The sequence below is a fragment of the Mizuhopecten yessoensis genome, unplaced genomic scaffold (assembly GCF_002113885.1).
Source record: "Mizuhopecten yessoensis strain PY_sf001 unplaced genomic scaffold, ASM211388v2 scaffold10917, whole genome shotgun sequence".
Lineage (NCBI taxonomy): Eukaryota > Metazoa > Mollusca > Bivalvia > Pectinida > Pectinidae > Mizuhopecten > Mizuhopecten yessoensis.
Genome location: NW_018408786.1, coordinates 88,083 through 101,697, shown reverse-complemented (window position 1 = coordinate 101,697; position 13,615 = coordinate 88,083). Strand labels below are relative to the sequence as shown.

At 40.3% G+C, this 13,615-nt stretch overlaps 1 protein-coding gene across 3 annotated transcripts in view; it reads left to right on the top strand.

The window, feature by feature from the left end:
* LOC110463562 (double-stranded RNA-specific editase 1-like) overlaps positions 1-13,611 on the top strand; it is a 97,774-nt gene extending 84,163 nt beyond the window's left edge. For 2 of the 3 annotated variants that reach the window (XM_021518247.1, XM_021518248.1), the window contains exons 7-9: positions 1,416-1,502; positions 4,886-5,560; positions 12,816-13,611. In XM_021518247.1, the coding sequence (XP_021373922.1) occupies positions 1,416-1,502; positions 4,886-5,560; positions 12,816-13,354 (1,301 nt within the window). In that variant the 3' untranslated portion in view covers positions 13,355-13,611. The remainder of the gene's footprint in view (positions 1-1,415; positions 1,503-4,885; positions 5,561-12,815) is intronic. The other variant, XM_021518249.1, reaches the window with a different exon arrangement.
* Positions 13,612-13,615: the final 4 nt, after the last annotated feature.

Below are 13,615 nucleotides of genomic sequence, written 5' to 3'. Positions count from 1 at the left end.
GGATTGAAACCTTGTCTGGTATAAAGATGTTGTACTGCGCAGCCCAAGATTATACATCAGATATATACTGTGCAGTATAAGTCTATACTTCAGATATGTACTACTGAATTTTACACGTTACTACAATTTTTAGCTCACCTAAGTTAAAGTTTCAAGTTAGCTGATGCCTTAATGCAGTGTCAGTTGTCAACAATTTTTTCTTTAGAAAAGATGGCAAGTCCAGAAAGGCTGAAATTATTTCAACTTAATTCAATTGGTCTAGGGATTTAATGGTCTCTTTGGAGGCTGCAGAGGTGTGGACCTAATGGAATAGAGTATCCGTGGGCCTGAGGTAATTCAGAGGGAATTCAGCGTTGTATGAATTAAAAGTGTGACACCCCTGGCTGTAGCAGGAAGACAGGAATAAACAAACAAGATATGATAACAATTGGTCATTATCTGTAGCAATAATCGTTCATTAGTTATTGATTAACATTTACACCAATTATCATTTACTATTGATAGCAACTAACAGGAGGAATTTATAGCTAGCAGTTGATGTATACAAGGGATTGTTATAGTCCTGTACCATAGTTATAGGGAGTGTACACTGGAACCACTGGGGACCACATAGCAGCTGGTCTGGTTCTGCCTACTCAGGCTCCAGGGTTGCTAATTTAGGTTCTTTTAGCAGGACACTCACCTGCCTAGAGTGGAATATGGTTTGGCCCCGGGTTGGATATTACAGTTTTGTGCTGTATTAATTCAAGTGGTAAGGAATTCTTAAATGAGCTGCTATAAATACTGACCCATAAGAAGCAGAACACCTATAAATATACACTCTCCAGGACAAACACATTCACTTCTCCATATGTATAGAGGTACACAAAGGGTATCACATAGAGAGATGGGCTGTTTAATTTGTTGAATATGTATGTTGGTATACATATATACTCTGGTCATCCCTTGAATGTTAAGTCTCTTGGAGAGGTTTCCTTGACATTAGGTAGGAAGCTATACTTGTGTTGTTTTAAATTATAATGACATGGTTATGTGCCCTGACATCTATTCGTCCGTTTGCAGTCTAAAGACATAAGTTTGTCAAAGCTACTCCTCAAGTACTGCATAGATTTAAATGAAACTTAAACTTTATAAATTAACAAAGTATAGATGTAATTTATTTTTCAACACTTTTTCCGTGCTATGCCATTCCCTGATTAAATGTGATCTGGACAATTCCATCTAATCTGCTCAGTCCATTTCAACACACTTTTATGACAAGTAGCTAAAGTGATTTATTGTCAGCAAATTATTTAAATTTCAGGCCCTTTCTGGCTTGTTAGGAGTGGCAGGAGGGTATTTAGGTTTTATGGGGGGTTAGTATACATATTTGTTTACTATATTAGCAGTGTGTTTAATGACCTGGTAATTTTTAGGGATGAAGAGGGACAAACTGAGAGAGAAGACACAGTTAAACACAGATACAAGAATAATGAGAAGAATGATCAAGTTTCATGTCAAATGTATGTACCATTACAAAATTATATGTTAAGTAGGCCTCAAACTGTTTTATCAGGTTATATTTGGATTTAAATGTCGATCTGAAATACTGTATATATAAGTATGGCATAGATGGCACTATGTGTCCTAGCTTTGGCACTACTTGTCCTCGCTTTGGCACTATGTGTCCTAGCTTTGACAACATGTGTCCTAGCTTTGACAAGCTTTGACAATATGCGTCCTAGCTTTGACAAGCTTTGATGGTATGTGTCTTAGCTTTGACAGTGTTTGTCCTAGATTTGACATATATGACAAATGTCTAATGTTAACATCGTTTGGGTCTAAGCTTTAATCAGCTGATGTTAAAATGGCATGTCTTGTCCAATTTTAACATGGTGTTATGGGCAGCCTTTGATTGGTATGGGCCTGCTCTGTTGGAGATATGATCCGTTAGGATATTGATATGGACATGCATCTATCGTGTTATTCAGTTTTCAATTTGCAAAATTCATGGTGTTGTGTCGCTTTTGACAGAAGCTCATCCGTTGTAGCATTACAAAGTCCACAGAAAAATCACTCTGCATTTCCATCATTCACCGCCTCACTTGGATTCTGTTTTCAGGTCGGACATTGACATTTGTGTTGACTTTATTCTTCAATAAGGATGTTACTAGGAATTGGATATTTATTGCTGTGTTTACATTCGTGTTTTTTTTTAATGTATGACTCAAATTCATAAAAATGATATGTGTAAACAGTTAATAAACATTAAAAATAATCCTTCATATTATCTTGTGTGTCTCAATTTGTGTGCAAATCTACCCAGGCTTATACAGGTTCTCACACGCCAGTAGTTTAGAAGGTTCCATCACTGTAGCATAGGATCCATCAGGACTAACCTTCGCTATGCAACATCAAGTGTGGAATCATCCAGAGGGTTGTATGCTGTGAACAAACACAGCATGTTGTATTTGTCTGTGAACTTTAAAATTCTAAGTGTTGCTATTTTCAAATAAATGATCTGACGATGTCAATCTTAAAATTGCAGCTTCTTCATTATTAAACCAGCTGTCCAAATAAATCAACTTGACTTATCTTAAGATTAAAATGTGTTCAAGCAACTTCTTCTAAAGAACTATAATACCTACAGTACCAATATTTAATTAGTCCATTGAGTTATCTAAATAAGAAATATTATATGACCACTAGGCCCTCTTAATTTGCTGCTACAGCTGTATTTACATTTTTGACTTTAACTAGATCTTCCAATACAACTGAATACTAGGTGAGTGATACATGCCCTTTGGGCCTCTTGTATGTAGAGGGATTTATTACATTGTGAATCAAAAGTGTGTGTAGGTGAGGAGAACGTGTGACTGGAAAGGTGTGTGTGTATGAAGATAGAGTGAGTAGGAAAACGTGAGGTAGGAGTTAGGATAGTGGGACCACCAGATTAAGGATGGCTGATGTAACAAGGCTGGATAGTTAATAAGTGGGACAACTTGATTTGTGGTGACTTGATAGTGGGACCACCAGATTAAGGATGGCTGATGTAACAAGGCTGGATAGTTAATAAGTGGGACAACTTGATTTGTGGTGACTTGATAGTGGGACCACCAGATTAAGGATGGCTGATGTAACAAGGCTGGATAGTTGTACAAGTGGGACAACTTGATTTGTGGTGACTGGATAATGGGACAACCAGACCACTGGGCTGGTGGATTGATTAACGAGGATTAGCTTCATTAATAGTCATTATATGCAGATTTTTTACTAATTTCTTTCCCAAAGCTAATATTGGTGTGCAGCAGACATGTTTTCGTTTTGATTATCTCAAAAAATGTTAGGCGGATAAGGTTACCTCCCTTTTGTATCATACTAAGAAATATGTCCACCGTTTTATCACCAAGGGCCAACGAAATTAACAATGTTTCTCCAGTTATTTTAAGACCCAGGAACGCCACAACTATAAACCCGCACCTACCAGCGTACCGGGGTTCAAACGTTGTAGATGTAATTGTCGAAAGAATTTAATTGAAGACATATTCACACTTAAAGCTTGGTCACATGAGACCACAGACTGGTTCACCTTGAAGAAAATGGTAATAGCATCAATAAATTGGACTATTTAAGTAAACCTATGCTTTATATCTGAGCTACTGAACGGCTTTTTAACACAATTTTACACTGTAATTGATGTGACTGAAAAAAGTTGGCACACACAGTTTTACATCACAATGGGTCTGTCGTCTAAGAAAATTAATTTACATCGGGTTAAGTTCCTACCTCGCGGGACTTTAATTGGATCTAGATATATTATGTTAACAACATCACAGCCTAACCATATGATCAGTGGTCATTCATTCTGATGTATGCCACGTTCTAGCATCAACCTTTCCTACTACTACTACTAGCTGGCTTGTCCTGAAGGGCTGAAAGGTTTGACGATGATAATCTATAGGTCAGAGGATATAAATGTTGTGTAGTAGTGTTCTGTCTCCAAACCACTCCAAACCAACCCTCAGAGCAAGCGGGCAGGGCTCAAAATAGGAAATAGGGTGTTCATCTTTTAAAGACTAATTCTTAAGTATGGTTGAAGGGATTTCAACCTCACTTGTCATAGACACTGCTTGATCAAGGAAATAGTTTGGTCTACTTCTGAGAAAAAGATTGAGGCCCGAAAATGGAAATTGGGGTAAATATTTTAAAACTAAACATAGTTAAGACTTCTGATATTATTTGACATGGAGAATTCCTCAGCAAAGGAAATACATTTTTGTATAAATGAAGGGTGTGGTCCCTATTGGGGTGGAGGGGTGGGGCCTGGAAAGGGAAACCTGGAGTACAGTTAATCTTTGTACAGTAGCACCCATGAGAGTAGAGTAATGAGCATTGTAGTGGCTGTGTGGTTATTTATTTGAAAAACTATGTGCATCACATCAGGATTGTATGTATGTACAGTGATTGCCAGTACTTTAGTTCTCTGGTTTATTGCATTATCTAAATTGATCATCTTTATTTGACGTTTCATGGTATGACAAACTGTCTGCTCTTGGGGGGGGGGGGGGGGGAAAACATGATTTGGTAAAATGAGAAAAAATCATAGAAATTTTGATACTTGTTAGCTAAGTAACTCTGAGGAGGACAAAGGAAATGTCAATATTGAGTTTGGCCTAACACATAAGCCTATGGGAAATCATTCCTGGTGTGATCGCCCCTTGTTCTGTAACCTAGCAAATATGGGATGCTGCAGTTTGTATGTGTGAGGAGTAAAGGGACTTTAGGACATTGTTCTTTCAGTCATCTCTCTAACATTGTTTGTTCTACCATTACAGGGGTCATTTCAGAACATTCAGTAGTAATTGTTTAACATGTCTCTGATTCTGTTTACTTCGACTTGTCACAGGTATGCAGCCCACTGGTGACGTCGCTTCAAATGTACCCCAGGAACTTGCAGACCTTGTGGCGAAGCTTGTCCTGGAAAAGTTCAGTGAGCTCACAAATGGCTTCACGAGCCCTCAGGCACGACGGAAGGTGCTTGCTGGTGTTGTCATGACAACTGGGGAGGATGCTACCAACGCCAAGGTGCTATGTGTTACCACGGGAACCAAGTGTATCAATGGGGAGTACATGAGTGATAAGGGGATGTCCTTGAATGACTGTCACGCAGAAATCCTATCACGTCGCTGTGTGCTCCGCTTCCTGCATGCAGAGCTTGCCAAACATCTTTCCAAGGAGGAAGATGTGAATAACACTTCGATATTTGATGATCGTGAGGGGGGAGGGTTCGCACTCCGCGAGGGTGTGCACTTTCACCTGTATGTGAGTACCGCCCCCTGTGGAGACTCGCGTATCTTCTCGCCCCACGAAACAGCAAGTGAGCCTGGAGATTCAGGTGACAAACACCCCAATCGTAAGGCCCGGGGACAGCTACGCACAAAGATTGAGTCGGGTGAAGGCACCATACCTATAAAGCCATCGGCAGGCATACAGACCTGGGATGGCATACTGGAAGGCGAGCGACTCCTCACCATGTCCTGTAGTGATAAGATAGCACGCTGGAATGTCCTCGGTATTCAAGGTCAGTATTTCTGGTGAAGGATGAATCCATAGGTTAAACACTAGGTCCGATGGGAATAGTAGCACCTCCACTCTTTCGCCCAAGTATCACTAGCATTCTTAATTCTGATGGAGAACATGGTTACTTGGACATTTGAGTATCACTTCAGTCAATTTCAAATCAAAGTGGATGACAACCATATCTAAGATGCCAAAATGGCCAAGTGAGCTTATGACCTAGTAAAGCGTCTGTCATCCATCTGTCTGTATGTTGTAATTTTTTCCATTTAAATAATAAATAATGTGTTGACACACCCTTCTTTAATGTGTCAACATACCTTTCTTATGTGTCAATATAACCTCCGTAAATGTTAACATAACCTACTTATGTGTCAACATACCCTCCTAATGTGTCAACATTAACCCTTCCTAAGTGTCAACATACCTCCTAATGTGTGAACATACCCTCATATGTGACAACATACCCTCTTAATATGTTAACATACCCTCCTTATGTGTTAATATACCTTCCTAAAGTGACAACATACCCTCCTAATGTGTTAACATACCCTCCTAATGTGTTAACATACCCTCCTAATGTGTCAACATACCCTCCTAATGTGTTAACATACCCTCCTAATGTGTCAACATACCTTTCTAATGTGTCAACATACCCTCCTAATGTGTTAACATACCCTCCTAATGTGTCAACATACCCTCCTAATGTGTTAACATACCCTCCTAATGTGTCAACATACCCTCCCAATGTGTTAACATACCCTCCCAATGTGTTAACATACCCTCCTAATGTGTTAACATACCCTCCTGTGTTAACATACCTCCTAATGTGTTAACATACCCTCCTTATGTGACAACGTATCCTCCTAATGTGTTAACATACCCTCCTAATGTGTTTACATACCTGCCTAATGTGTCAACATACCCTCCTAATGTGTTAACATACCTTCCTAATGTGTCCACATACCTCCTAATGTGACAACATACCCTCCTAATGTGTTAACATACCCTCCTTATGTGACAACGTATCCTCCTAATGTGTTAACATACCTCCTAATGTGTTAACATACCTGCCTAATGTGACAACATACCCTCCTAATGTGTTAACATACCTTCCTAATGTGACAACATACCCTCCTAATGTGTTAACATACCTCCTAATGTGTTAACATACCCTCCTTATGTGACAACGTATCCTCCTAATGTGTTAACATACCTGCCTTATGTGTCAACATACCCTCCTAATGTGACAACATACCTGCCTAATGTGTTAACATACCTCCTAATTTGTCAACATACCCTCCTTATGTGACAACATACTCTCCTAATGTGTTAACATACCTCCTAATGTGTCAACATACCCTCCTAATGTGTTAACATACCCTTCTAATGTGAAAGCATACCTCCTTTTGTGTTAACATACCTTCCTAATGTGTCAACATACCCTCCTAATGTTTTAACATACCCTCCTAATGTGATAACATACCTCCTTTTCTGTTAACATACCTTCCTAATGTGTCAACATACCCTCCTAATGTGTCAACATACCCTCCTACTGTGTCAACATACCTGCCTAATGTGTTAACATACCTTCCCAATGTGTCAACATACCCTCCTAATGTGTCAACATACCTGCCTAATGTGTCAACATACCCTCCTAATGTGTTAACATACCTTTCTAATGTGTTAACATACCCTCCTAATGTGTTAACATACCTGCTTAATGTGTTAACATACCTTCCCAATGTGTCAACATACCCTCCTAATGTGTCAACATACCCTCCTTATGTGTTAACATACCCTCCTAATGTGTCAACATACCCTCCTAATGTGTCAACATACCCTCCTAATGTGTCAACATACCTGCCTAATGTGTCAACATACCTGCCTAATGTGTTAACATACCTTCCCAATGTGTCAACAAACCCTCCTAATGTGTCAACATACCCTCCTTATGTGTTAACATACCCGCTAATGTGTTAACATACCTTTCTAAGTGTCATCATACCCTCCCAATGTGTTAACATACCCTCCTAATGTGTTAACATCCCTCCTAATGTGTCAACATACCCTCCTTATGTGTCAACATACCCTCCTTATGTGTTAACATCCCCTCCTAATGTGTCAACATACCCTCCTAATGTGTTAACATACCTCCTAATGTGTCAACATACCCTCCTTATGTGTTAACATACCTGCTAATGTGTTAACATACCTTTCTAAGTGTCAACATACCCTCCCAATGTGTTAACATACCCTCCTAATGTGTTAACATACCTCCTAATGTGTCAACATCCCCTCCTTATGTGTCAACATACCCTCCTAATGTGTTAACATACCTTTCTAAGTGTCAACATACCCTCCTTATGTGTCAACATACCCTCCTAATGTGTTAACATACCTCCTACTGTGTCAACATACCCTCCTTATGTGTTAACATACCTGCCTAATGTGTTAACATACCCTCCAAAGTGTCAACATACCCTCCTTATGTGTCAACATACCCTCCTTATGTGTCAACATACCCGCCTTATGTGTCGCACACCCTCCTTACATAACATGTTATTTTCACCCCTGTTAAGACCTTCTAGTGCGTGATATCTGCCTTTCCATGAGAAAGATAAGGGAATAAAAAGTGTGCACCAGTAATGACCTGTGTAAAATCTAATCACTGACTACCCGCCTTCCTTTGATCTACCACTTTGTGTTCACCAGTCAATTGTAGCTTTATTAAGTATTCTGTTTTTATGAATGGCATGCTTGTAATGATCTGATACTCAGGCACGTAAGCCTGTGTACTAGATATGTAGTTGTTAATGGTAGCATTAAATAATAGATGTTAAAATACCTGATATTCAAGGTTTGTTAATAATTCAACAATAACATCTAGATGTCCCACAATCCAGCAAACACTAATCTGGTGGTCCCACTATCCAGCAAACACTAATCTGGTAGTCCCACTATCCAGCAAACACTAATCTGGTGGTCCCACTATCCAGCCACCACTAATCTGGTGGTCCAACTATCCAGCCACCACTAATCTGGTGGTCCCACTATTCAGCAAACACTAATCTGGTGGTCCAACTATCCAGCAAACACTAATCTGGTGGTCCCACTATCCAGCAAACACTAATCTGGTGGTCCCTCTATCCAGCAAACACTAATCTAGTTGTCCCACTATCCAGCAAACACTAATCTGGTGGTCCCACTATCCAGCAAATGCTAGTCTGGTGGTCCCACTATCCAGCCACCACTAATCTAGTTGCCCCTCAATTCAGCCATTATATTCACTTATCCAATTGTCCCAATATCCAGCCACCAAATCAATTGCCCCACAATACAGCCACCACTAATCTAGTTGTCCCACAATACAGCCACCACTAATCTAGTTGTCCCACAATACAGCCACCACTAATCTAGTTGTCCCACTATACAGCCACCACTAATCTAGTTGTCCCACTATACAGCCACCACTAATCTAGTTGTCCCACTATACAGCCACCACTAATCTAGTTGTCCCACTATACAGCCACCACTAATCTAGTTGTCCCACTATACAGCCACCACTAATCTAGTTGTCCCACTATACAGCCACCACTAATCTAGTTGTCCCACTATACAGCCACCACTAATCTAGTTGTCCCACTATACAGCCACCACTAATCTAGTTGTCCCACTATACAGCCACCACTAATCTAGTTGTCCCACTATACAGCCACCACTAATCTAGTTGTCCCACTATACAGCCACCACTAATCTAGTTGTCCCACTATACAGCCACCACTAATCTAGTTGTCCCACTATACAGCCACCACTAATCTAGTTGTCCCACAATACAGCCACCACTAATCTAGTTGTCCCACTATACAGCCACCACTAATCTAGTTGTCCCACTATACAGCCACCACTAATCTAGTTGTCCCACTATACAGCCACCACTAATCTAGTTGTCCCACTATACAGCCACCACTAATCTAGTTGTCCCACTATACAGCCACCACTAATCTAGTTGTCCCACTATACAGCCACCACTAATCTAGTTGTCCCACTATACAGCCACCACTAATCTAGTTGTCCCACTATACAGCCACCACTAATCTAGTTGTCCCACTATACAGCCACCACTAATCTAGTTGTCCCACTATACAGCCACCACTAATCTAGTTGTCCCACTATACAGCCACCACTAATCTAGTTGTCCCACTATACAGCCACCACTAATCTAGTTGTCCCACTATACAGCCACCACTAATCTAGTTGTCCCACTATACAGCCACCACTAATCTAGTTGTCCCACTATACAGCCACCACTAATCTAGTTGTCCCACTATACAGCCACCACTAATCTAGTTGTCCCACTATACAGCCACCACTAATCTAGTTGTCCCACTATACAGCCACCACTAATCCAGTTGTCCCACAATACAGCACCACTAATCTAGTTGTCCCACTATACAGCCACCACTATTCTAGTTGTCCCACTATACAGCCACCACTAATCTAGTTGTCCCACTAGACAGCCACCACTAATCCAGTTGTCCCACAATACACCACCACTAATCTAGTTGTCCCACTATACAGGCACCACTAATCTAGTTGTCCCACTATACAGCCACCACTTATCTAGTTGTCCCACAATACAGCCACCACTAATCTAGTTGTCCCACTATCCCATCATATCATCCTTCACCTATGGGATCCGATGTTATGTAAATGAAAAATCTGACTCAGTGGGGCCTGATCAGTATAGGTAAAAAAGGATCCATTTGTCTGACAGGCTGTTTGACAACAGCATCTCCGAAAGAACTGTGCAGGTATTAGTTTACTGGTAGCATCTTAGGTCCTAGGGGAACAAAAGTTAAACAAATAAAAGGGCTGACCCTCCTCGGGGTTGAGAGGGCAAGTGTAAAGACTTAATTCAGCACTTTACTTTCTTTTGTTTCTACATTTTTGTATTGTGGTGGTCGGTTGGCACAGTGGAAAACACACTTGCAATTCACAAAGGTAGCGGGTTTGATTTACCCATTGAATGGGAAATGGTATGGGGTCACCTGCCTGACCTGGGTACTCCAGTTTCCCCCCACATGAAGACCCCCCTGCACACTAACACATCAGGGCCAACAAGAGTGATTAATATAGTTCAAATAACTTGTTTCATAATCGTTGCAAAAATAAATAAAGTTTCTATCTATATATATATATATAGGGACAAAGGTTAAGCAAATGTAATGCTTGCACAAACCATAACTTAATTATCCTTGGCTCTTAGTTTTCAGGTCCCCCTGAGCCGAAGGTTCAAGTAACCAACTGTGGTCCTCTTTAGTCCCTCGTGGCATGTCGGTCCTACATCATCCATTAGCAATTTACATTTCCAACTCAACTGAACTAATGACGGGATTTCATCAATACCTATTGTTATTCATCGGGGCAATTGGAAATCCAATATGGCTGACGTCACTGCCACCAATTTGAAGGGGGGGGGTAAAAATCAAACTTTAAACTAGTGGGCTAATTCAGCAGTAACTTATAATTTACTCATGATCCTGACAATAATGCGCTTTCAGAATTCAATATGGCCACCACAGATGCTGTTTTGAAAAGCTATTTTAAGACTTAAATTCAAGTTCTAATGGATCATTTTAACTCTTACCAAGTAGAAACGATCTTCTAATAATCTTTTGCAAAGTATTGTCAGTATTGAAGTCTATCACAATCCAATATTGCCACCACAGCTGCCATTTTGGAAACTTATTTCAGACTTAAAATCTAAAAGGACAATTTAGAATCGAACTTGGAAGGAACGATCAACTGATGATCCTGTCCAATTGTGTTGTTGATTCTCGAGTCAGTCAGAAATCCAATATGGCACCCATGGCTGACGTTTCCAGGCGTGTTCTTTTTCAGGACCATTAAAAATCCTACATAGCCATTTTGAAACCTATTTGTTTCTTTTTTTTTGGGGGGGGGGGGGGGCAATTAAGCATGATTATTGAGGCCTATAGATAATGAACTGAAAAATATAAAACATAATTGTGAATTTCATGTCCCTTTATCTCACTGTTTGGCTCCTAGGATAGGACTTTTACTAAAGAAATCTAAAGTAAAATTATTATTTTTTCTTATAAATGCTTTATTTCACTGGTTATGGACATGATTAACTATTTTGCGTTTCAAAAATGATTATTTCCGATTCAATTCATGTCTTAACAAAAATATATTATAGTTTAACTGACCCCTTGTTAATAATATTTTTATTGAACTGTTTGTGACCAATAAGAGATGGCCTTATGTAATGTCTTCAAGGACCCTAGAACGTAACATCAATCTGAATTCTGATGACACCAGTACACTAGCTGAATTGTAAACGGCTTTATACCTTATGTCTAGAAGAGTTATTCCCCTTAGAAATAGTGTGTGTAGAAAATGGTCAGTAGTACATCTAGTAGTCTATAGGTTATGTATATCTAAAGGAAATTTATTATGAAAAACTGGAATTTCCTTCTACTTTTATAAGTGCATAAAACAAATGTTTGAATGGATGGTGAATCTATTTAACTTGTTATCAGCTTATTGTGATGTGGTAACAGTAGTTCTGCTCACTTAAATCCTTGTGTAATACCCAGTTGTTTATGTTGACAGCAGCCCTGCTCATTTATATCCTGTGTAATACCCAGTTGTTTATGTTAACAGCAGCCCTGCTCACTTATATCCTGTGTAATACCCAGTTGTTTATGTTGACAGCAGCCCTGCTCACTTATATCCTGTGTAATACCCAGTTGTTTATGTTGACAGCAGCCCTGCTCTCTTAGGTCCTTGTGTAACACCCAGTTGTTTATGTTGACAGCAGCCCTGCTCAGTTATATCCTGGTGTAATACCCAGTTGTTTATTTTGACAGCAGCCCTGTTCACTTATATCCTGGTGTAATACCCAGTTGTTTATGTTGACAGCAGCCCTGCTCACTTATGTCCTTGTGTAATACCCAGTTGTTTATGTTGACAGTAGCCCTGCTCAGTTATATCCTGGTGTAATACCCAGTCGTTTATGTTGACAGCAGCCCTGCTCATTTATATCCTGTGTAATTCCCAGTTGTTTATGTTGACAGCAGCCCTGCTCTCTTAGGTCCTTGTGTAACACCCAGTTGTTTATGTTGACAGAAGCCCTGCTCAGTTATATCCTGGTGTAATACCCAGTTGTTTTTGTTGACAGCAGCCCTGCTCACTTATATCCTTATGTAATACACAATTCTTTTTGTTGACAGGATCCCTGCTGAGCCACTTTGTACAGCCTATCTACTTTGACAGTATAATCCTGGGGAGTCTGTACCACGGTGACCACCTGTCGCGGGCTGTGTGTACACGTCTGTCGGGTATAGAGAATATCTTTGAGCCGTACCACCTCCACCAGCCATACTTGAGTGGCATCAGCAACCCTGAGAGTCGTCAGCCAGGAAAGGCACCAAACTTTGCAGTCAACTGGTGTTGTACAGATTCTAGTGTCGAGGTGATCAACGCTATGACTGGCAAACTTGAGGATGGCGGAGTATCACGCCTGTGTAAAAATTCTTTCTTTGAGTCATTCTCAAAACTGTATGGCTGTCTGCCATCTTTAACCAGCCAGACTGTAGCTGCCAAGCCTAGAACATACTTGGAGGCCAAGGGCTCCGTCATCGACTACCAACTTGCCAAGTCGCAGCTCTTCAAGACATTCCAGACGTTGGGACTTGGCAGCTGGGTGAAGAAACCCTTAGAACAGGACCAGTTCACACTGGACGAGACGCAGGTCTCTTCTCTTAGCTAACCAGGACAGTCATCACATAGTTAGGATAGGACATGATAGGAAGTTGTAAGGTCAAAGTAGACTGGGCATGACAGGAAGTGTAGGTTAAAATAGACTGAAATAGACTGGGCATAACAGGAAGTGTAGGTTAAAATAGACTGAAGTAGGCTGGGCATGACAGGAAGTGTAGGTTAAACTAGACTGAAATAGACTGGACATGACAGGAAGTGTAGGATAAAATAGACTGAAGTAGGCTAGGCATGACAGGAAGTGTCGGTTAAA